Source organism: Bombina bombina, chromosome 1 (genome assembly GCF_027579735.1).
Source record: "Bombina bombina isolate aBomBom1 chromosome 1, aBomBom1.pri, whole genome shotgun sequence".
Taxonomy (NCBI): Eukaryota; Metazoa; Chordata; class Amphibia; order Anura; family Bombinatoridae; genus Bombina; species Bombina bombina.
Window position 1 is genome coordinate 1,359,020,509 of NC_069499.1, and position 25,553 is coordinate 1,359,046,061.

Consider the following 25,553-nt stretch of genomic DNA (forward strand, 5'->3'; position numbering starts at 1 on the left):
CTCAGAGGAAGGGGATACTTTGTCCCCAAAACGTCACTACTTTCACAGTAAAAGATCTTTTGAAAAGACCAGCGAGTGCCAGTTTTGTGTTCAGCTATATTTAATTACACTAGCACCCTGGCAGTTGATATACTGAGTGAGAGTGCTCTCCCTTGTTACTATATATATATATATATATATATATATATATATACTCTATATATATTTATATATATTTTTTTTTATATATATATATATATATATATACAAATATACATAAATATATATGGATTGATTTCCTAATTAGTGGGAAAAATTACTGTTCCAAAGAGAAAAAAAATGACTAGTTCACTCAATGTTAAAAATGCAATTTCTTACTTGTCTAAACACTGGTGGAAATGTCCAGTCCTGTACATATTTTTTTTTTTCATTTTAATAATGTAGGTACCTCCCTGCAGCATATTAGACCCACTTATCATCTGGCTACTTACAGCGTAGGATGAAACAGAATACTTTAAACTTCATGGGCAAGCAGAGCAGAAAGTTGATAAGTGGCACTGCAATAGTTGACATGCACTCATCATGCTTTTGGTCAAACCAGTCTTTACATTTCTCAATGCCTTTTTCAGCAATGTCTGCAAAGAGAGGGGAAACATAAACGTATTATCATTCAATGTCAACTAATCTCCTTAGTGTACTTAGATACTTCTCTACAAGATGCTTCTCATCCTAGCACTCACTTAGCTCTTTGTTTGGCCCGTGTTTTTGAGATAGTATATACATATCAATTATTTTTCTTCCATTGGCATTTTAGATATAGAATTAAGGTTCTAACGAAGTGTGCACACAATGCAAGCAGTGCTAAGGTATAGAAACATCTGAGGAACCTATGGAGTAAAAACCTAAAGGTTTTGATACTCACACTCACAACGTAGCACGGTCTTTAGGTTAAACTTATTCTGGATGGACCACATTGTGTTGTTTTCTGTTTTTTCTAATTTCAGCCTCTTCTTATATTCCTTTTTATCCATTCCATCCATGTTATTCAACTCATCATTCATCTCCTCCAAAGCCAAGTTCAAAACAGAGGTGTCATTTTTAATTTCCTTACCTGCAGACTGAGATAAGTGACAATTATTGTACTAGTTAAACTGTATATTATTAATTATAACAGTTAGGCATGGTATACATTAGCTAGTCATAGTTTTGAATTATGTATCCTACATTTAATTACAATACTACTAGGAGGTTTCTCATTGCATGGTACTAGTTAAAGGACCACTTAACACAGTAGAATTGCGTAATCAACAAATACATAATTAAAAGACAATGCAAAAGCACTTACTCTGAATTTCAAATGAGCAGTAGATTTTTTTAAACACATTTTAAATCCTTCAATTTCCCTACCCCCTGTATCATGTGACAGCCATCAGCCAATCACTGACTCGTATACTGTGAATTCTTGCACACGCTCAGTAGGAGTTGGTGCCTCATAAAGTGTGCATAATTTAATGGAAGAAAAAGTTTTTAACATTGCATGGTCTTTCTGATTCGTGAAACCACTTTACACTTTAGTTACATTAAATACACATTGATACCATTTAAAAATACAAAAAAAGCAAAGTAAAAAGAAATTAAACACAGCTTTCAATTTAATTTATTCACATTTACTATTAACATTTTCCTTACCACAAGGTCCTCCGCAATCTTCTTTATAGGATTGATCAGTATTTTCCACATCAGCTTGGTGTGGTTGATTTGTAACTCAACTGAACAACCAATTGATCGTATTACTTCCTCAACATTCTTTTCCAGGTTAGTGATGGGTCCTGAGAATGTAACAAACTAATTTAGACAAGTTGAGCACAGAGTGTACAAATTTAAATACGTATTACAGTGAAGGGAAATGTGCCATGTGCATATGCAGCCTTCAGAGCCAAAACATTTGTTCTGATTTTAGACTTGGTTATGTTGGTGGGTATTGACAGGTATATACAAGGACCGTGTGTACAGATGGTGCAACATATGGGTAGGTGAGTATATATTTAGTTGTGTGAAACACTGTTGTGCATGACTTGCAAGAAGAGTTAGCAGATCATAAGCAGCAGGTGAGTAACGGAGAAACATAAGGATAAAGGTCGATTGCAGAGGGGGGTAACAGATAAAGGGACAGTAAAGACAAAAAATGTTATTGTTTAAAAAAGATAGATAATCTCTTTATTACCCATTCCCCAGTTTTGCATAACTAACACTGTTATATAAATATACTTTTTACCTCTGTGATTACCTTGTATCTAAGCCTCTGCAGACTGCCTCCTTATCTCAGATCTTTTGACAGACTTGCATTTTAGCCAATCAATGCAGACTCATAAATAACTCCATGGGTGTGAGCACAATGTTATCTATATGGCACACATGAACTAACGCCCTCTAGCTGTTAAACCGGCAAAATACATTCAGATAAGAGGCGGCCTTCAAGGGCTTAGAAATAAGGATATGAGCCTACCTAGGATTAGCTTTCAACCAAGAATACCAATAGAACAAAGCAAATTTGATGATAAAATTATTTTGGAAAGTTGTTTAAAATTGTATGCCCTGAATCAAAAAAGTTTAATTTTCACTTGACTGTCACTTTAATACAATATTGCTATTTTTAATATAATAGGACATTTGGTTTGCAATACCACTGCTAAGGAATGGGTACATTTGGCATGGTTTTGCAAATGAAGCAGACAAGTTTATTTTTTAGTGTTTTTTTTTTAATGGGAAGTAAAAGGGCTGATTGCCCTTTTAAGGTCAATGCCAATACAAATGCCCCTTTAGGGGCAATGAGTAGCTTAGGTTTTTTTTATAGTTAGGTCTTTTTTATTATGGTGGGTTGGGTGGGTGGGAGGTTGTACTGTTAGGGGGGACTTAGTATTTTTATTTTAAGTTAAAAAGCTGTTAAACGTAGGGCAATGCCCTACAAAATGCCTTTTAAGGGCTATCTGTAGTTTAGTGTTAGATTAGGGGGTGTTTTTATTTTGGGGTGACTTTTTGTTTTTATAGGGGTATTAGATTAGGTTTGATTTTTTATTTTGGATAATTTCGTTTATTATTTTCTGTAATCTTAGATTTTGTTATTTTTCGTAATGTTAGAGTTTATTTTGTGTAATGCTAGGTTTTGTTATTTTGTTTAATTTTAGATTTGGTTATTTTTTGTACTGTTAGTTTTTTTTTCCGTAGTGTTAGGAGTTTTAAATTTGTAATTTAGGTTTTTTATTTTTGATATCTTTTATTTTTTTTAAAATAGTAATGTTAGTTTTATTTATAGTTTAAGCTTATTTTTTTTTATTTCAAAGGTAAGTTTTTATTTATTTTAAGGTAGTTATATTGTAACTTTAATTTAAAGTTAACGGGTGTTAGGTTTAGGGGTTAATAGTTTAATTTAGTTAGTCGCGATGTGGGGGGTTGGCAGTTTAAAGGTTAATAGCTTTATTTAGTGTTGGCGATGTGGGGGGTCAGTGGTTTAAAGGTTAACAGATTTATTTAGTGTTGGTGATGTGGGGGGATGGCGGTTTAGAGGTTAATAGCTTTATTTAGTGTTGGCAATGTGGTGGGATGGTGGTTTAGGGATTAATAACTTTATTTAGTGTTGGTGATGTAGGGGGACGGCGGTTTAGGGGTTATTAGACTAGGGGTTTATGTAAGAGTATTAGGTTTTAAACAACTTTCTTTTCTCCATAGACTTCAATGGGGAATGAGGAAATGCGGTAGTCATTTTGCAATCGCAGGTGTTAGTTTTTTTTTCTACATTGATCTCTACGGGGGAAAATGCGCACGAGCACACAAAATTGAAACTTTTTTTGGTGCGGTATGGGGCTTACCGCACCATACTGCCCGACAAAAGAAAGTTTTAGGGTGACTTGTAATACCAGCGGTATAGAAATAGCAGCAAGGCCCCATTTTGCGCGGTGTGTACGCTACGGCTATACCGCACAATTTGTAATCTCGGTCTAAATGGATCAGAACCAAGAAGTATTAGAGAGATGTGAGCTGCATCTCACAGAAAGTAATGAAGATCTCTGGAATGCAGGATCTCACTGGAAAGTATAAAATTAACAGGGATAAACCTGACAGTTATAAACATTCTCTGGGCTAGATTACAAGTGGAGCGTAAATTATTGCGCTCCCGCAAACAGGCAAATTTTCCCGTTTGCAGGAGTGCAATAATTAACCAGTCATTACAAGTGACTGCTTATTGCTACCGCAAGCTCGAAAAATTAACCAGAGATTAGATCTCTGGTTAATTTTATAAAAGTGCCTCAAATGCCCTCAAAATATTGTAGTTTTTTATTTAAAAAAAATAAAGCATTTCTTTAAATTTTAAAACAACTGCACTAGGCAATTTTTGGGGTCTAAAGTTGGTGGAAGTGGGGTGTTAGAAAAAAAACACTGTGTGTTCCCATAGACTGCAATATAAATAAATATGTATATGATTATATACATATATATTTATGTATTAATATGTGTATATGCACATATTAACACATAAATATATATGTATATAATCATATACATGTATATATTTTAAAATGCTGCCAATCGCTGCACTACTTACCCCCTTCGCTATGGTCCTCTGTTTAAAGCAAATACACATTAAAATGAAATATTTTAAATGCATGGATACTTGCATTTGCTTCTAGCTTAGTATACAGTACATTTCTGTAACTTAAGTGAATTTTGAGCAAACTTAATCAGCATATAGCTCTATTAAACACTGTATTAAACACAAATGTATGTACATGAGATATCAGAAACCTTAATATTAGTGTATTGTTTATTTTGGAAATGATTTTGACAATATATGTTCACTCTTTTCTGTATGATAATATGATTAGAGTGTTTTTTACCTGCATAAATTGAGCCCATAACTAAGACAAGCAGATAAGCATGACCTTCTTCACAGAAAATATTAGGCAGTGTCATAATCATAGAGCATCTGAAGTTCGAGAAAAGGGCACATCCAAAAGCGAAGATACCTGAAAGGGAGACACAAATCAAGGAAAAGGACAATGACCTGCAAGATAATATATAAACAATTTGTCATGTTCAGACTATAAAACCCATTTAAATAGTCTAGGAAACCAGAGTCCCTGCAGAAGTTGAGTACTGAGTTTATCGCTGTTATAATAAACAATCTCTAACAATATACAGTATGCATATTTATCACAGTAAGTCTCATTGATAGGTTAAAAGAAGTAATGGGAAGACTTATAGGACTCAAAAAGTCTCTGGAATGGAAAGAAAACACACAAAAGCTTTTCTTTTTTTATACTATTATTGTGTAGTGTAGGTGCCTCTCCTACACATCCAAAACTCTTCATAGTGAGATAAACATCTCTTAAGCTAGAGTATCTAAGAAATATTGCCAGATTAGGCCCTTAGGGAGTACCATACTATACAGAGAAAAAGAAGGATCTATAATAATGATACATTACTTGGAGCAACAAGATAAGGTAAGGGAGAAATGGAGATCAATTACATCATCCAAACACAAGTTTTAGAGAGATGTTATAAGATGCAACAGGAAGATTTATTAGGATTTTATGGAGAGTTAAAATGTGTTGCTATATACAGCAATGGGGAGGATAAAGGAGGGGTGATTTTTAGCATTGGGAAAAACATAGGCATTGGCTATACTGGGCAACATATATTGTAGCATGATATGAGGTAAAGGGAGAGTTATTGGAAGATGTCATATGGAGAAATACATGGCACTATATAGAACAAGAGGGGTTGTTGAAAGGTAAATTTATTTTAACATTAGTTAAAAAAAATTACTTTTGCTAATAAGTGAAGCCCTATATTACATTGGGTAATAGAAGGAGCTATATGGATTGCGATCTATACCAATTTTAAGAGTTAAAGGAAGTGACATAGGGAGTTATAGTATACATGATAGGGGCAGGTTATAAGGTATGGATTTTTTGTATAAATGTGGATTACATGAAGGAGAAGTAGGGTAATCTAAAGATACTATGTAGAGATTGTAAGAAGTAATAGGTGGGTTTGTAAGATGAAGAAGAGACAGATTTAGAGAGATGATTTATAAAAAATATATTGGAGCCATAGGCGAGGATATCACATGAAGTGCAATATTATATGAGCTAAATTAGTTAAATAAAGGTGTTACATTAAGTAATATAGGGATTCATTCAACCACCAATATTTATTAGAAAAAAGGCTTTAAAGAAGGTTTTCTCAAGGAATTTTATAGACCTTCATGAACGCAAAAGATAAGTAGCCAAAGAAAAATGTTTGATTATTGCAAAATTGAAGCTGTCTGTCCTTGTTATATATGCAATTAAAGGGATAGTAACCCAACATTTTTCTTTCATGATTCATATAGAGCATGCAATTTTAAGCATCTTTCTAATTTACTCCTATTGTCATTTTTTCTTCATTTTCTTGCTATCTTTATTTGAAAAAGCAGGAATGTTAAAGTGATGGTAAATTTCAGACTATAAGAATGTTGCAATAAAACATATATTAGTTTACAAGTAAAACCACATAAGTATTTTTTTAAAAGTGTATATATATTTTATTAAAAAAAGGTTTATAATCCTAATGGTATTGTCTGTTCATCCGCCCCCCTTCATTTCCTCTTTTGGCTGGGCTGTGATGTATAGAGCAGTCACATCCACTCTCTACATAGGCTTTCTATGGGCTTTAAAGGGGCTGGACTTCAAGTTTGTTAACTGACACATGTGTTGATTGGATGTTCACTGGAATTGTCATAAAAAAAAAAAAAAGTTCATCCATGTGGGCTGGCATAACATTGTAATAGAAGCATTACTATATGCACTAATTTAACCCTTTCACAGATGGATTTAAAATAAAAAAGGTACACATATACTTTTTTAATGGCAAAGATTACATTTATAACATTTGATTATTTAATGTTTACCATCACTTTAAAGGGTCATAATACGCACATGTTGGGAATCACTTGAAAATGATGCAGCATATCTGTAAAAAGCTGACTAGAACATATTCACACAGGGCTTGTAAGGGAGCAAGTATGCATGTGCAGCACTTTATTTAATTCCTCATTTTAAAGGGACACTGAACCCAAATTTTTTCTTCCGTGGTTCAGATAGAGCATGAAAGTTTAAGAAACTTTCTAATTTACTCCTATTATCAAATGTTCTTTATTCTCTTGGTATCTTTATTTGAAATGCAAGAATCTAAGTTTAGATGCCGGCCCATTTTTGGTGAACAACCTGGTTTGTCCTTGCTGATTGGTGGAAAAAAATAATCCACTAATCAAAAAGTGCGGTCCAGAGTTCTTAACCCAAAAAAAAGCTTAGATGGCTTTGTTTTTCAAATAAAGATAGCAAGAGAACGAAGAAAATTGATAATAGGTGTAAATTAGAAAGTTACTTAAAATTACATGCTCTATCTGAATCACAAAAGAAAAAAAATGGGTTTAGTGTCCCTTTAAGGAAGGTTACTATGAAATCTTGTCTTTCAGTGAAATCCCTTGAGATTACAATAAAGCAAAGTATGAACACAGCACTGACAAAGCTGTTTTGCTGTTATTTCTTTTCACCATGCAGAGGACAGTAAAAGAGAAGTTTTGGATCACAAAGCAATTACTCTGGTGAGCTGAAGAAATTGCGAAGCGTTTTTCATGGGATATTTTCTTGTCAACTTTTTACAATTATTCTGCATCAATTTCAAGTGGTTTAGCATATGGGTATTATGTCCTATAAATCATTTCACATCATTTGATAATATTATTATATATTAAATTGGAATATCCACACACTTTACTGCAATCACACATGTACATTTAGATGATCAGGTTTATTTTATTAGTATGATTTGAACCTTTTTTTATATTTATTTTTTAACAAACAAAAAACAATCTTATTACCATGTAAATTGAGCAAGCAAGATTTACTTCAATGTTAAGGATCATTGTTCTGCTGCATCACCCAACTTTACTGAGCTTCAGCTGGCGCATTGCCACCCTGCTATTATCCTGTAGGATGTCTTGATAAATTTGGGAATTAATTTTTCCCTTAATGATAGCATTATCATGATGCTCCCCCCACCAAACTTTCTCTTTGGGGTGATGTTTTCATGTTGGTATGCAGTGCCCTTTTTATGCTATACATAATGCTGCATGTTCTTCTCAAATAACTCAACCTTAGTTTCATCTGTCCACAGCAGTGGCTTTCTTTGTGGTATCCTGCCATTGATACTGTGCCTGATCAATGTTTTCTGTATAGTAGACTCATGAACAGAGATGTTAACCAGTTCCAATTATTTCTTAGCTGTGACTCTAGGGTTCTCTTTTTACCTCATGGAGAAATGTATGGTGTCCTCTTTGAGTCATCTTGGCTGGACGGCAACTTCTAGGGAGAATAGCCACAATACTAAATCGTCTCCATTTATATTATTATTATTATCAGGTATTTGTAGAGTGCCAACAGGTTCTGCAGCGCTATGAACATGTGTGGTATATAAAAAACAATTACAGGGATCAAATGGGGAGAGAGGATCCTGCCGAGAGTTGCACTGTTGTAGTCGGCTCTTAAGAAGGTGAACTACAAACAGCTGAGCTCATAGGCTTACATGCTATGGGGTTTTAGGGGATAGCAGTGGAGATAGGAAGGTTAGTGTAGGTTGTAAGCGTCCCTGAATAGTAGAGTCTTCAGGGAGCCCTTGAAGCTTTTAAAACTAGGGAAGATTCTTGTGGAGCGAGGCAGAGAGTTCCATAAGATGGGAGCCAGTCTTGAGAAATCTTGTAGACGGGAATGTGAGGATGTAACAAGAGAGGAGGAGAGTAGGAGATCATGAGCGGAGTGAAGGGGACTGGAGGGAGAGTATCTGGAGACAAGGTCTGAGATGTAGGGGGGAGCAGTGCAATTGAGGACTTTATGTGTCAGAGTGAGAATTTTGTGTTTAATCCTGGATGCAAGAGGAAGCCAGTGAAGGAATTGGCAGAGAGATGCGGCAGATGAAGAGCGACGTGCAAGGAAGATGAGCCTAGCAGAGGCATTCATTATGGATTGTAAAGGATCTAGGCGGCAGCTAGGGAGACGAGAGAGGATAGAGTTGCAGTAGTCGAGGCGGGAAAGGATGAGAGAGTGAATTAAAATCTTTGTTGTGTCTTGTGTAAGGAAATGTATAATTTTAGCGATGATTTTAAGGTGGAAGTGGCAGGCTTTAGCCAAGGACTGAATGTGAGGAGTGAAAGAAAGATCTGAGTCAAGTGTGACCCCAAGACATCGGGCATGTGAGGTTGGGGTAATGATGGAGTTGTCAACAGTTATAGAGACATGGGGGGTGAAGATTTTGGAAGAAGGGGGGAAAATAAGGATCTCAGTTTTGGAGAGATTTAGCTTGAGGTAGTAAGAAGACATCCAAAATGAGATATGAGAGAGACAGTTAGTGACACGGGTTAGCAAGGAAGGAGATAGTCCTGGTGCAGAGAGGTAGATTTGGGTATTGTCGGCATACAAATGATAATGAAACCCGTGGGACTTTATTAAGGAACCTAGTGAGGATGTGTAGATTGAGAAGAGAAGGGAGCCGAGGACAGAGCCTTGCGGTACCCCAACAGAAAGAGGTAACGGGGCAGAGGATACCCCTGAGAAGTCTACACTAAAAGTACGGTTAGACAGATAGGAAGAGAACCAAGAGAGAGCTGTGTCACAGATGCCGAAGGATTGTAGGGTATGAAGCAAAAGAGGGTGGTTGACAGTGTCAAAGGCTGCAGATAGATCAAGGAGGATAAGTAGAGAGAATTGGCCTTTTGATTTTGCTGTAAGTAGGTCATTGGTAACCTTAACAATTGCTGTCTCTGTTGAGTGAAGGGGGCGAAATCCAGATTGCAATGGGTCAAGGAGGGAGTTTAATGTAAGGAAATGGGAGGTTGAAGATGTGTGTAAGTATAGGGGTAAGGGTAGAAGAGAGGGAGGGGAGTAGTTGTGAGGGTATGGGGTCGAGGGGACAGGTAGTGAGGTGAGAGGATAGTATTACTTCATCCTCTGTAACAGGGGTAAAAGAGCTAAATTTATGGCTATGTGGGTTTTGGATGATTGTGAGCTTTTGAGGGGGTGGGGGTGGGAGACCAGTAGTATGTTGAGAGCTGATTTAATTTCTGATGGAGTCGATTTTGTTGTTGAAGTAGCTGGCAAAATCTTGGGCTGAGGGAAAAGTTGTGGTGGGAGGTGGGGGTGGGCGGAGAAGAGTATTGAATGTGAAGAACAGACGTTTTGGGTTTGAAGAAAGAGTAGAGATATGAGTAGAGAAGTAATGTTGCTTGTATAGTTTAAGGGCAGAATAGTAGGAGTTCAAGATGAACTTATAGTGGAGAAAGTCAGCAGAACTCCGAGATTTCCTCCAGTGTCTCTCAGCAGTACGGGAACATCTGCATAGGTAACGTGTCAGAGGAGTATGCCAGGGCTGAGGATGAGTGTATGTTATATAGAAAAAGGCAGGATATAAGCAGGGTAAATACATAATTAATTATACAGACAAATGCAAAAAGAGATGCTTGCAATACATATGACACAAAAAGCAGGGAAATTGTCAGGATTTGAATTCAGGGATCTATTCACATACCAAAGAGAGACTTGTAGTACATATGACACAAAAAGCAGGGAATTGGCAGGATGTGAATGCAGGGATCAATTCACACACCAAAGAGAGACTTGTAGTACATATGACAATTTGGAGTGGACAGTGGACAGATGAATATCTAAGCTTTTTGCAATAACTGTGTAACCCTTTCCAGCTTTATGCAATGCCACAATTCTTGATTGCAGGCCTTCTGAGAGCTTTTTTTTGTGAGGCATGTTTCACATCAACAGATGCATTGTGTGAATAGCAAACTCAAAATGTTTGAGTGCTTTTTATATGTTAAAGTAGCTCCTACCGACATCTCCAATCTCAGCTTTTGTTGAAGTCATTAGCCTAGGCTTTCACATACTTTTTCCAACTTATACTGTGGATATTTGAGTGATATATTAAATATGAACAAGAACCAGTTAAAACAGATTGTGTTTGTTGATTACTTTAACTTAGATGAACATAAAACCAGACTTTAAGACAAATTTATACATAAATGCAGTCATTTCTTAAAGGATTTAAATACTTTTTCTTGCCACTGTAGAGGTGTACTATACCCCCATGACCACTCGCTGCCTTACAGCCATGCAACATTCTATAACCCTGACACTGAACTGTTCAAGGTCAGTCATTCACACACCAATGTCATCATTCTCTCACTATTATCTCATATCCTGTCACCTGGACTGGAACTGCATATGCTAATGGCGATGTCACTGACACAATTAAACTTAAAAGCAATGGAATCCTTGGAGAGACAGTTAACTCTTAATATTTTAGTATAAAATGCCTCTTTGTCCTGTAATGGAAGTCTGAAAATTAAGGGCTAGATTACAAGTGGAACGTTAATCCATCAGATCTCTGGTTGATTTTATAAATTCCCCACATCCAACTGCTCTCTTCATCCTGCTGCAACCACCTACGCAATATCTCCAAAATTCATCCGTTTCTGAGTGACGAAACTACTAAACTGCTTATCCACTCCCTGGTAATTTCCCGACTTGACTAACTGGCCTCCCTCTCTCCCACCTCTCTCCCCTTCAATCCATCCTAAATGCATCTGCCAAGCTAATCCACCTCTCTCAACGCTCCGTTTCTGCTGCTCCTCTCTGTGAGTCCCTTCACTGGCTCCCCATTCACAGCAAAATTAAATTCAAAATTCTCACCCTGACCTACAAAGCCCTCACCAATGCTGCCCCACCCTACCTGTCCTCACTCATCAGCAAATATACTCCAGCCCACCCCCTAAGATCCAACAATGACCTGCTCCTTGCGTCCTCTACCATCACCTCCTCTTATGCTAGACTACAGGACTTCTCTCGTGTGGCTCCAACCCTCTGGAACGCACTTCCTCGAGCCGTCAGAGTCTCCCCTAACCTCTCCTCCTTTAAACGTTCCCTAAAGACCTTTTTGTTCAGGGAAGCCTATCAACCGACTCATTAACAAATGAACTTCACTAACCCAACAGTTGCCCTCATCTCCCCACTAATATCATTCCCTCCTTTGCAGTCCCCACCTCCTGTTTCCCACCCTCCTACCCATCTAGATTGTAAGTTCCCACGGGAATAGGGCCCTCAATTCCCCCTGTATCTGTTTGTAAGATTTTGTCTTTTATTGTATTGTTTCTCCGTTGTACTTCTATCCTTGTACCCATGGACAGCGCTGCGGAATCTGTTGGAGCTTTATAAATAAAGAATAATAATAATATTAAATGTCCTCAAAATGCTCCCAAAATCAAGTGTGATATAATTTATTAAAAAATAAAGATATTAGCATCTTTATTTTTAATAAAATAACTGCAAAAATCAGTTATTGGGGTCTAAAGGAGCGGGTGTGGGTTTAGAAAACAAAACGGCACTAAAAAGTGCCTTTACATTGCGGTCTATGGGAACTGTGTGTTCCCAGTAAATATATATGTAAATGCTTATATACAGATATATGTATGTGTTAATATGTGCTACTTATATACACATATTAACACATACATATACATGTATATAGTCATATACATACAGTATATATTTACACTTGCTGCCATCCCTGCACCAATTACCCCCTATGCTACATGAGTTCTCATGCGGTGTCTCGCGGCATGAGAAAGAGGCTCCTGTTGGAGCCTATGGAAGCGCATCCTCGTGACCACAATGCTTCCTAGCAATGCGAAAGCGAGGTTGAGTTTGCATTGCGCCCAACTTGTAATACCAGCACACATTAGCGTGCGCTGCTTTTACTCAATAGAGCTCTAATATTGATTTCTCAAAAGCGATATTTAGAGGTCCACTTGTAATCTGGCCCTAAGTGTTTTCTGAATATGACAACTAGAAGGGCACATGGCAGGCTTCTAAACCCTGCCCTATATCTATCCCTAATTTACTTTGGCAGAGATTATCAAATAAGGAAATGCAAAACTATTGATTATTTTGCTTACATAATAATCACGGCTAGCCTTGTTTACTCAAGTAACAAGTTTGTATTGGCTCCTCCGAATAAGGCATGTGGTTGGTGTAATTTGTCTATTTGAAGCAAATAATGCTTTAAAGGGACATTAAACACCACAAGATATTAATACAAATTGTTTAATTGCATGTAGTAAAACAACTTTGCAATATACTTTCATTATTTATTTTGTTCTCCTTTCGTGTAATTTAATTAGGAATATTGTGGGCTTTCCAATTCATGTTAAACATGGATGTGCAGACACAGCTATATTCCACACAGTCACTGGTTACACTCTAGTAAGCCATTTATAACCATTCCTATTTGACCTCAGTAGAAAAGGTAACCTAAGTTACAATATGGCAGCAACCACTGCTTTATGGTCATTAATGTTACATGTACAAATTATTCTCAAGCTATTCTTTGTTCTGAATGCACCATTCAAGCAATGATTTATTAGGGCTAGATTACAAGTGGAGCACTAAATTATCACACGCCCGCAAACTGGCAAATTTGCCTGTTTGCAGGTGCGCGATAATTAATAAACCATTACAGGTTATTGCTATTGCATGCTCGCGGTAGCAATTAGCACATATAAAATTAACCAGAGATCAGATCTCTGGTTCATTTTATAAATGTGCCCCAAATGGCCTCAAAATACAGTCTAGCATATTTTATTAAAAAAAAAATAAAGATAGCAGCATGGTTATTTTTTGATAAAATTACTGTACCAGGCAGTATTTTGGGGCTAAAGTTGGTGGCAGTAAAAAGTGCCTTTATATTGCGGTCTATGGGAACTGTGTATTCCCTGTAAATATATATGTATATGCTTATATACATATATATTTATGTGTTAATATGTGTACATACACATATTAACAAATACATATATACTGCATGTACATAGGCATATACATATATATTTAAAAATGCTGCCCATCGCTGCCCTACTTACACCCTTTTCTGCAGAATCAGAACGAGGCTCCCATAGGAGCCTATGGAAAAATGCTCTTGTGAACTTTCACAAAAGCGATATTTAGCGCTCCACATGTGATCTAGCCCTTCGTGTTTAATGTTCCTTTATTGCTATCGGACATTTTCAAACTCATCCAACTATATTAATGCCTTGCAAAGCTGTAGAAAAAAAACCATGTAATTACAGGGTGTTTGCTGTCCCATTAAATAGCCTGTTTCTCTTTAATGGGACTTTCCAGTTCAAAATGTATATGAGTCTGTGGTTGGTTGATGGCTGTCACATGATAAAGAAAATTTTCTTTTCTCCAACATTGGTGTGTCCGGTCCACGGCGTCATCCTTACTTGTGGGATATTCTCTTCCCCAACAGGAAATGGCAAAGAGTCCCAGCAAAGCTGGTCACATGATCCCTCCTAGGCTCCGCCCACCCCAGTCATTCTCTTTGCCGTTGCACAGGCAACATCTCCACGGAGATGGTTAAGAGTTTTTTGGTGTTTAAATGTAGTTTTATTCTTCTATCAAGTGTTTGTTATTTTAAAATAGTGCTGGTATGTACTATTTACTCTGAAACAGAAAAGGATGAAGATTTCTGTTTGTGAGAGGAAGATGATTTTAGCAGACAGTAACTAAAATCGATTGCTGTTTCCACACAGGACTGTTGAGATGAAGTAACTTCAGTTGGGGGAAACAGTTAGCAGTCTTTTCTGCTTAAGGTATGACTAGCCATAACAAGACCATGTAATGCTGGAAGGCTGTCATTTCCCCTCATGGGGACCGGTAAGCCATTTTCTTAGTTAAACATAAAAGAATAAAGGGCTTCAAAAAGGGCTTAAAAACTGGTAGACATTTTTCTGGGCTAAAACGATTGCTTTACTAGGCATATTATGCAGATTCTAACTAATTATTGGTATTATAATCTTGGGGAACGTTTAGAAAAACGGCAGGCACTGTGTTGGACACCTTTTTCAGATGGGGGCCTTTCTAGTTATAGACAGAGCCTCATTCTGGGACTGTATAGGGGTTAAATGTAAAAACGGCTCCGGTTCCGTTAATTTAAGGGTTAAAGCTCTGAAATTTGGTGTGCAATACTTTTAATGCTTTAAGACACTGTGGTGAAATTTTGGTGAATTTTGAACAATTCCTTCATACTTTTTCACATATTCAGTAATAAAGTGTTTTCAGTTTGAAATTTAAAGTGACAGTAACGGTTTTATTTTAAAACGTTTTTTGTGCTTTGTTGACAAGTTTAAGCCTGTTTAACATGTCTGTACCATCAGATAAGCTATGTTCTATATGTCTGAAAGCCAATGTGTCTCCCCATTTAAATTTATGTGATAATTGTGCCATAGTGTCCAAACAAAGTAAGGACAGTAATGCCACAGATAATGATATTGCCCAAGATGATTCCTCAAATGAGGGGAGTAAACATGATACTACATCATCCCCTACTGTGTCTACACCAGTTATGCCCACACAGGAGGCCCCTAGTACATCTAGTGCGCCAATACTTATTACCATGCAACAATTAACGGCTGTAATGGATAACTCCATAGCAAATCTTTTATCCAAAATGCCTACTTATCAGAGAAAGCGCGATTGCTCTGTATTAAACACTGAAGAGCAAGAGGACGCTGATGATAACTGTTCTGACATACCCTCACACCAATCTCAAGGGGCCATGAGGAAGGTTTTGTCTGATGGAGAAATTTCAGATTCAGGAAAAATTTCTCATCAAGCTGAACCTGATGTTGTGACATTTAAATTTAAATTAGAACATCTCCGCACACTGCTTAAGGAGGTGTTATCTACTCTGGATGATTGTGACAATTTGGTCATTCCAGAGAAATTATGTAAGATGGACAAGTTCCTAGAGGTTCTGGTGCCCCCCAACGCTTTTCCTATACCCAAGCGGGTGGCGGACATAGTAAATGAAGAGTGGGAAAGGCCCGGCATACCTTTTGTTCCCCCCCCCTATATTTAAGAAATTATTTCCTATAGTCGACCCCAGAAAGGACTTATGGCAGACAGTCCCCAAGGTCGAAAGAACTGAAAGAACTAGATTTAGACTCCAGGGAGGAGTCAAAGGTCTGTAAACAGGCTTGATCCTAACCAGAGCCTGAACAAATGCTTGAACATCTGGCACAGCTGCCAGTCTTTTGTGAAGTAAAACAGATAAAGCAGAGATCTGTCCCTTCAGAGAACTTACAGATAATCCTTTCTCCAAACCTTCTTGTAGAAAGGATAGAATCTTAGGAATTTTTATCTTGTTCCATGGGAATCCTTTAGATTCACACCAACAGATATATTTTTTCCATATTTTATGGTAAATTTTTCTAGTTACAGGCTTTCTAGCCTGAATCAGAGTATCTATTACAGAATCTGAAAACCCACGCTTTGATAAAATCAAGCGTTCAATCTCCAAGCCGTCAGTTGGAGGGAAACCAGATTCGGATGTTCGAATGGACCCTGGGGAACGTTTAGAAAAACGGCAGGCACTGTGTTGGACACCTTTTTCAGATGGGGGCCTTTCTAGTTATAGACAGAGCCTCATTCTGGGACTGTATAGGGGTTAAATGTAAAAACGGCTCCGGTTCCGTTAATTTAAGGGTTAAAGCTCTGAAATTTGGTGTGCAATACTTTTAATGCTTTAAGACACTGTGGTGAAATTTTGGTGAATTTTGAACAATTCCTTCATACTTTTTCACATATTCAGTAATAAAGTGTTTTCAGTTTGAAATTTAAAGTGACAGTAACGGTTTTATTTTAAAACGTTTTTTGTGCTTTGTTGACAAGTTTAAGCCTGTTTAACATGTCTGTACCATCAGATAAGCTATGTTCTATATGTATGAAAGCCAATGTGTCTCCCCATTTAAATTTATGTGATAATTGTGCCATAGTGTCCAAACAAAGTAAGGACAGTAATGCCACAGATAATGATATTGCCCAAGATGATTCCTCAAATGAGGGGAGTAAACATGATACTACATCATCCCCTACTGTGTCTACACCAGTTATGCCCACACAGGAGGCCCCTAGTACATCTAGTGCGCCAATACTTATTACCATGCAACAATTAACGGCTGTAATGGATAACTCCATAGCAAATCTTTTATCCAAAATGCCTACTTATCAGAGAAAGCGCGATTGCTCTGTTTTAAACACTGAAGAGCAAGAGGACGCTGATGATAACTGTTCTGACATACCCTCACACCAATCTCAAGGGGCCATGAGGAAGGTTTTGTCTGATGGAGAAATTTCAGATTCAGGAAAAATTTCTCATCAAGCTGAACCTGATGTTGTGACATTTAAATTTAAATTAGAACATCTCCGCACACTGCTTAAGGAGGTGTTATCTACTCTGGATGATTGTGACAATTTGGTCATTCCAGAGAAATTATGTAAGATGGACAAGTTCCTAGAGGTTCCGGTGCCCCCCGACGCTTTTCCTATACCCAAGCGGGTGGCGGACATAGTAAATGAAGAGTGGGAAAGGCCCGGCATACCTTTTGTTCCCCCCCCTATATTTAAGAAATTATTTCCTATAGTCGACCCCAGAAAGGACTTATGGCAGACAGTCCCCAAGGTCGAGGGGGCGGTTTCTACTCTAAACAAACGCACTACTATTCCTATCGAAGATAGTTGTGCTTTCAAAGATCCTATGGATAAGAAATTAGAGGGTTTGCTTAAAAAGATTTTTGTACAGCAAGGTTACCTTCTACAACCAATTTCATGCATTGTTCCTGTCACTACGGCAGCGTGTTTCTGGTTCGAGGAACTAGAAAAATCGCTCAGTAAAGAATCTTCGTATGAGGAGGTTATGGACAGAGTTCAAGCACTTAAATTGGCTAACTCTTTTGTTTTAGATGCCGCTTTGCAATTATCTAGATTAGCGGCGAAAAATTCAGGGTTTGCTGTCGTGGCGAGCAGAGCGCTTTGGCTAAAGTCTTGGTCAGCGGATGTGTCTTCCAAGACAAAATTGCTTAACATTCCTTTCAAAGGTAAAACATTATTTGGACCTGATTTGAAAGAGATTATTTCAGACATCACTGGGGGAAAGGGCCACGCCCTCCCACAGGATAGGTCTTTTAAGGCTAAAAATAAGCCTAATTTTCGTCCCTTTCGCAGAAACGGAACAGTCTCTAATTCTGTATCCTCTAAGCAAGAGGGTAATACTTCACAACCCAAACCAGCCTGGAAACCAATGCAAGGCTGGAAAAAGGGTAAGCAGGCCAAGAAGCCTACCACTGCTACCAAAACAGCATGAAGGGATAGCCCCCGATCCGGGACCGGATCTAGTGGGGGGCAGACTTTCTCTCTTTGCTCAGGCTTGGGCAAGAGATGTTCAGGATCCTTGGGCGCTAGAAATAGTTTCTCAAGGTTATCTCCTGGAATTCAAGGAACTACCCCCAAGGGGAAGGTTCCACAGGTCTCAATTATCTTCAAACCAAATAAAGAGACAGGCATTCTTACATTGTGTAGAAGACCTGTTAAAGATGGGAGTGATACATCCAGTTCCAATAAGAGAACAAGGAATGGGATTTTATTCCAATCTGTTCATAGTTCCCAAAAAAGAGGGAACATTCAGACCAATTTTGGATCTAAAGATCCTAAACAAATTTCTCAGGGTACCATCGTTCAAAATGGAAACTATTCGAACGATCCTACCTACTATCCAGGAAAATCAATTTATGACTACCGTGGATTTAAAGGATGCGTACCTACATATTCCTATCCACAAGGAACATCATCAGTTCCTAAGGTTCGCTTTTCTGGACAAGCATTACCAGTTTGTGGCACTTCCATTTGGATTAGCCACTGCTCCAAGGATTTTCACAAAGGTACTAGGGTCCCTTCTAGCGGTTCTAAGACCAAGGGGCATTGCAGTAGTACCTTACTTGGACGACATCCTGATTCAAGCGTCGTCCCTGTCAAAAGCAAAGGCTCATACGGACATCGTCCTAGCCTTTCTCAGATCTCACGGATGGAAGGTGAACAAAGAAAAAAGTTCTCTGTCCCCGTCAACAAGAGTTCCCTTCTTGGGAACAATAATAGATTCCTTAGAAATGAGGATTTTTCTGACAGAGGTCAAGTACTTCATTCTGTTCCTCGTCCTTCCATAGCGCAGTGCATGGAAGTAATAGGATTGATGGTTGCAACAATGGACATAGTTCCTTTTGCACGAATTCATCTAAGACCATTACAACTGTGCATGCTCAGACAGTGGAATGGGGATTATACAGACTTGTCTCCGACGATTCAAGTAGATCAAAAGACCAGAGATTCACTCCGTTGGTGGCTGACCCTGGACAATCTGTCACAGGGAATGAGCTTCCGCAGACCAGAGTGGGTCATTGTCACGACCGACGCCAGCCTAGTGGGCTTGGGCGCGGTCTGGGAATCCCTGAAAGCTCACGGTCTATGGTCTCGGGAAGAGTCTCTTCTCCCGATAAACATTCTGGAACTGAGAGCGATATTCAATGCTCTCAGAGCTTGGCCTCAACTAGCAAAGGCCAAATTCATAAGGTTTCAGTCAGACAACATGACGACCGTTGCATATATCAATCATCAGGGGGGAACAAGGAGTTCCCTGGCGATGAAAGAAGTGACCAAGATAATTCAATGGGCAGAGGATCACTCCTGCCACTTGTCTGCGATCCACATCCCAGGAGTGGAAAATTGGGAAGCGGATTTTCTGAGTCGTCAGACATTCCATCCGGGGGAGTGGGAACTCCATCCGGAAATCTTTGCCCAAATAACTCAATTATGGGGCATTCCAGACATGGATCTGATGGCGTCTCGTCAGAACTTCAAGGTTCCTTGCTACGGGTCCAGATCCAGGGATCCCAAGGCGACCCTAGTAGATGCACTAGTAGCACCTTGGACCTTCAACCTAGCTTATGTATTCCCACCGTTTCCTCTCATCCCCAGGCTGGTAGCCAGGATCAATCAGGAGAGGGCCTCGGTGATCTTGATAGCTCCTGCGTGGCCACGCAGGACTTGGTATGCAGACCTGGTGAATATGTCATCGGCTCCACCATGGAAGCTACCTTTGAGACAGGACCTTCTTGTTCAGGGTCCATTCGAACATCCGAATCTGGTTTCCCTCCAACTGACGGCTTGGAGATTGAACGCTTGATTTTATCAAAGCGTGGGTTTTCAGATTCTGTAATAGATACTCTGATTCAGGCTAGAAAGCCTGTAACTAGAAAAATTTACCATAAAATATGGAAAAAATATATCTGTTGGTGTGAATCTAAAGGATTCCCATGGAACAAGATAAAAATTCCTAAGATTCTATCCTTTCTACAAGAAGGTTTGGAGAAAGGATTATCTGCAAGTTCTCTGAAGGGACAGATCTCTGCTTTATCTGTTTTACTTCACAAAAGACTGGCAGCTGTGCCAGATGTTCAAGCATTTGTTCAGGCTCTGGTTAGGATCAAGCCTGTTTACAGACCTTTGACTCCTCCCTGGAGTCTAAATCTAGTTCTTTCAGTTCTTCAAGGGGTTCCGTTTGAACCCTTACATTCCGTAGATATTAAGTTATTATCTTGGAAAGTTTTGTTTTTGGTTGCAATTTCTTCTGCTAGAAGAGTTTCAGAGTTATCTGCTCTGCAGGGTTCTCCGCCCTATCTGGTGTTCCATGCAGATAAGGTGGTTTTGCGTACTAAGCCTGGTTTTCTTCCGAAAGTTGTTTCCAACAAAAATATTAACCAGGAGATAGTTGTACCTTCTTTGTGTCCGAATCCAGTTTCAAAGAAGGAACGTTTGTTACACAATTTGGACGTAGTCCGTGCTCTAAAATTCTATTTAGAGGCTACTAAAGATTTCAGACAAACATCTTCCTTGTTTGTTGTTTATTCTGGTAAAAGGAGAGGTCAAAAAGCGACTTCTACCTCTCTTTCCTTTTGGCTTAAAAGCATTATCCGATTGGCTTATGAGACTGCCGGACGGCAGCCTCCTGAAAGAATCACAGCTCACTCCACTAGGGCTGTGGCTTCCACATGGGCCTTCAAGAACGAGGCTTCTGTTGACCAGATATGTAAGGCAGCGACTTGGTCTTCACTGCACACTTTTGCCAAATTTTACAAATTTGATACTTTTGCTTCTTTGGAGGCTATTTTTGGGAGAAAGGTTTTGCAAGCCGTGGTGCCTTCCATTTAGGTGACCTGATTTGCTCCCTCCCTTCATCCGTGTCCTAAAGCTTTGGTATTGGTTCCCACAAGTAAGGATGACGCCGTGGACCGGACACACCAATGTTGGAGAAAACAGAATTTATGCTTACCTGATAAATTACTTTCTCCAACGGTGTGTCCGGTCCACGGCCCGCCCTGGTTTTTTAATCAGGTCTGATGAATTATTTTCTCTAACTACAGTCACCACGGTATCATATGGTTTCTCCTATATATATTTCCTCCTGTCCGTCGGTCGAATGACTGGGGTGGGCGGAGCCTAGGAGGGATCATGTGACCAGCTTTGCTGGGACTCTTTGCCATTTCCTGTTGGGGAAGAGAATATCCCACAAGTAAGGATGACGCCGTGGACCGGACACACCGTTGGAGAAAGTAATTTATCAGGTAAGCATAAATTCTGTTTTTATTGTGTATTCATTTGTGTATACAAACCGTTTTGGACAAAAATAGCTCAATGCATGCAAGAGTCTGGAAAACATCTGCACATCTAGATGTTTTGCAAATTTCATTTAAACTAATATGAGGATATCTTAGATCTGAAACACCCAAGAACTATAGAAAACAGGCCATTTTGAATAAAATAATGGATTTGTGGGATAGTTGATCTTTAGCTGTTACTATTAAGCTGTTTCTATGTTGGACTGTCCTGCAGTTACATCCTAAGGATAGGTTATAGGCAGAGTAGAAGAGCTGATAACGTCATCTAACTAAAATGAAGTTTTTAAACACTTGCACCCTTGTTTAGCTTTGGATGTTTTTGGGATCATGCCATTAGCCATGTTTTCCCCAAATGTTAGTGATGCTTACCAGGTCCAGAACCTGCTACAAATGTTCCTTGAACATTCTGCTATACTCTCTGTTTGTTGACACACCAGCTATCATACTTGATAATATCATACTGATAACATGACCAATACCTGTGCTGCTTCTACATTCTAACCGTATGGTGTCTCCTAATGACCAAGGGTCACTCTTTTACCTTCAGTCTCACAAACATACCTTTCATGTTTATCACCTTCTAACTTCAAGTTTAACGCCTACTGCTCTATCCATATCCAAAGTCAATTGTCTAGCTCATATTAAAATATCCAGACAACTTCAACCTTGTTCATCTTCCTGAAGCCTATCTATAACACATCTTCAACTGCATAACATTCTAGACTGTTTTTGAACCTCCAACCTAGGAAATCCTATCAATTACAGCACAGAAGGTCTTATAACAACTGTGATTTCCTCCATTAAAAATGTATGCTTGCTTCAAGAGCTGCTTTTGCTCTCTACAAACAAATGTATTTATTTTCTCTCAACTCCAACTTATTCTCTAAACCTCAGTATCTCTTTGCCACATTAAATCTCTACTCAGTACACCCACTCTTCTGCTCCCATCTGCTTTAACTTCACAGCAGCTTGCCACCTACTTTCAAGTTTTAGCACTCATCACACAGGAAATCACTCTACCTAAGCCTGCAACCACCCTGTTGTACAACTTTCACCTCCTGCTTTCACACCCAGTAAAGATGAGGTATCTGTATTTTTTTGTCTTTCAATCCTAGAAAATCTTAAATTGTTCTACTCTTCACCAGCCACTATCACAATCAATTTAACTCCTTAAAGTTGTCATATTAAAGGGACATGAAACCCACATTTTTTCTTTCATGATTTAGAAAGAGAATGCAATTCTAAACATGTTTCTAATTTACTTCTATTATCTAATTTGTTTTATTCTCTTGATATTCTTTGCTGAAAAGCATATCTAGATATGCTCAGTAGCTGCTGATTGGTTGCTGCACATAGAAGCCTTGTGTGATTGACTCACCATGTGCATTGCTTTTTCTTCAACTAAGAATATCTAAAAAATGAAGCAAAATAAATAATAGAAGTAAATTGCAATATTGTTTAAATTTGTATTCTCTATCTGAATCATGAAAGAAAGATTTTGGGTTTAGTGGCCCTTTAAAAGTATGAAAAACATAATTGATCACACATGACCAGTATACCCATCATGTATATATGCAAATGCAATGTCATAAAAAACACTCCAACTGCAAAACACAGACACAGACTACATTAACCCCCCCCTTAACCCATTTGCTGTTTCAGCAGTTGGCATCCATTATTGCCAATTCCAAGTGATGTTATAGGAAAATGGTGATCAAATCTTGTGTGAGTTAACAATGTTGGTTGTGTTTGAAAGATTGTGATCACTTTGTGAATGCAAAAAATAACAGCTGCTACCATTTTTTTAACATCAGAAGAAAAAAATCATAAAGATTGCTTTATAACAATCAATGTATAGTTTTTAATTGTGATTTTCTGTAGACAAGGACTGGAATTGACCACTTATATTATTAACTTTTGTGGTGTGTGTGTCTGTGTGTATAGAGCATGAAGAATTAAAATAGGAATTATAAAGAGAGTTTATAATGAGCATATAAAGAGAGCTTTCACAGGGTTTGCTATATGGAGCATTTGATGTAGTTAGAGAGGTGTTGTATGAGGCATTAGGAAGAGGTATAAGGAGTTGTTATTGGAGCATTAGGATGAATTATTACAGGGGTTATGTGACTCATTAGGGAGTATATTTCTACATATTTACCTGTTATACAGTACAATAGCTGTATCTTCTGTTGTTCTGATAGACTCAGTTCATTTACCAATAGACTGTTGACTACTGTTGAAAAGATAGGATAACAGTTATGAGGCCCTAAATACTGAATTCCTATTTCACAAAAACAAAAAACAATTAATTAATTCTCGATTCTACCTAAAAGTGGTGATTTTAATGTTCATATAAATGATAAAACAAAAGAACAGTGACTCTGACCCTCATATCATTTACCTTACAACAGTCATATTTGTCATCTCAAATAACAGATCAGTGGCCCTAGTTTTTTTTTATCAGTCACCATAAACAAATAGTATTGGGTCAAGTGTGATCCATCGCCCCCAAAAAAGAGCTGTACAATTTATCTCAGTAATTAATATTTCAGAACAAGACACTAATCCTCAAATGTATTATCAAAAAGCAAAAAGTGGTGACCCTAACGCACCGATCATGCTCCGTTACCATATGAAGGCAGATGCTGGAAGCCTAGGAACAGCAGCTCTCAACTGTCACTTGACAACTGAGACTGCTTAGGCTTCCAGCAGTATGGACGTAGATCTACGTTATGCAGTTAAAGGCTAGATTACAAAAAATATTGCTTTCGCTAGGGCGATATTTGCACTCCACTTTGTAATACCAGCATATGCAAATGTGCGCTGGTATTACAAGTTAGGTGCAATGCGAACGTGACCTTGCGTTTGCATTACATGGAAGCTCAGCGCTCATGAGAGCTCGCTTCCAGAGGCTCCAATGAGGGCCTCGTTCTCATGCCATCACAAACGGCATGAGAACCTATCTATCTATCGGGTACTTATAGAGAGCAAACTAATCACCTGTGAGGGTCTCAAGGCGCTAAGACAAAGTGGATAGAAGGAGGGGGGAGGGGATGGGCGTTCAGTCGAAGAGCCAGGTTTTGAGGTCCTTTCTGAACTTTGTAAGGGAGGTGGATTGTCTGAGGTGCAGTGGGAGGGTGTTCCATGTCTTTGCTGCTATGTGGGAGAAGGATCTTCTGCCCGCTGTGGATTTGCTGATGTGGGGGATGACTGCGAGTGCTTGGTCAGCCGATCGGAGTTGTCTGGCGGGGGTGTAGAAATTTACGCGGTGGTTGATGTATTCGGGTCCGATTTTGTGTAGGGCCTTGAACGTATGGGTAAGGAGCTTGAAGTTGATTCTCTTGTTGATGGGGAGCCAGTGAAGGTTCCTTAGGTGTTCAGTGTTGTAGCATTGGAGAGGGATGTTGAGGATGAGTCTGGCTGAGGCGTTCTGGATATGTTGGAGTCTCTTTTGGAGTTTGATGGTGGAGCCAGCGAAGAGTGTGTTGCCATAGTCCAACCGGCTGCTGACAAGGGCATGGGTGACTGTTTTCCTGGTTTCGGTAGGGATCCACTTGAAGATTTTTCGTAGCAGGTGGAGGATGTGGAAGCATGATGAGGTGATGGCATTGATTTGTCAGTTCATGGAGAGTGAGGAGTCCAGGAAAAAGCCTAGATTTTCTGCGTGGTCGGTTGGGGTTGGAGGGTGACCGAGGGCTGTGGGCCACCAGGAGTCATCCCATGCAAATTTATTGGGTCCGAGGAAGAGGAGGACTTTGGTTTTGTCTGTGTTCAGTTTGAGCCGGTTGTCATTCATCCAGGCGGCGACTGCTGTCAGGCCTTCGTGGACGTTCTTTTTGGCAGTGGTGGGATCTCGGGTGAGTGAGATGTTTAACTGGGTGTCGTCGGCGTAGGAGATGATGTTGAGGAC

At 38.8% G+C, this 25,553-nt stretch overlaps 1 protein-coding gene across 1 annotated transcript in view; it reads right to left on the reverse strand.

The window, feature by feature from the left end:
• Positions 1-25,553, reverse strand: part of DCST1 (DC-STAMP domain containing 1) — a 136,712-nt gene that overhangs the window by 95,129 nt on the left and 16,030 nt on the right. The window contains exons 3-7 of the mRNA XM_053719665.1: positions 23,802-23,924; positions 4,872-5,000; positions 1,669-1,808; positions 902-1,097; positions 471-614 (exon numbers count right to left, since the gene is read on the reverse strand). Of these exons, the coding sequence (XP_053575640.1) occupies positions 471-614; positions 902-1,097; positions 1,669-1,808; positions 4,872-5,000; positions 23,802-23,924 (732 nt within the window). The remainder of the gene's footprint in view (positions 1-470; positions 615-901; positions 1,098-1,668; positions 1,809-4,871; positions 5,001-23,801; positions 23,925-25,553) is intronic.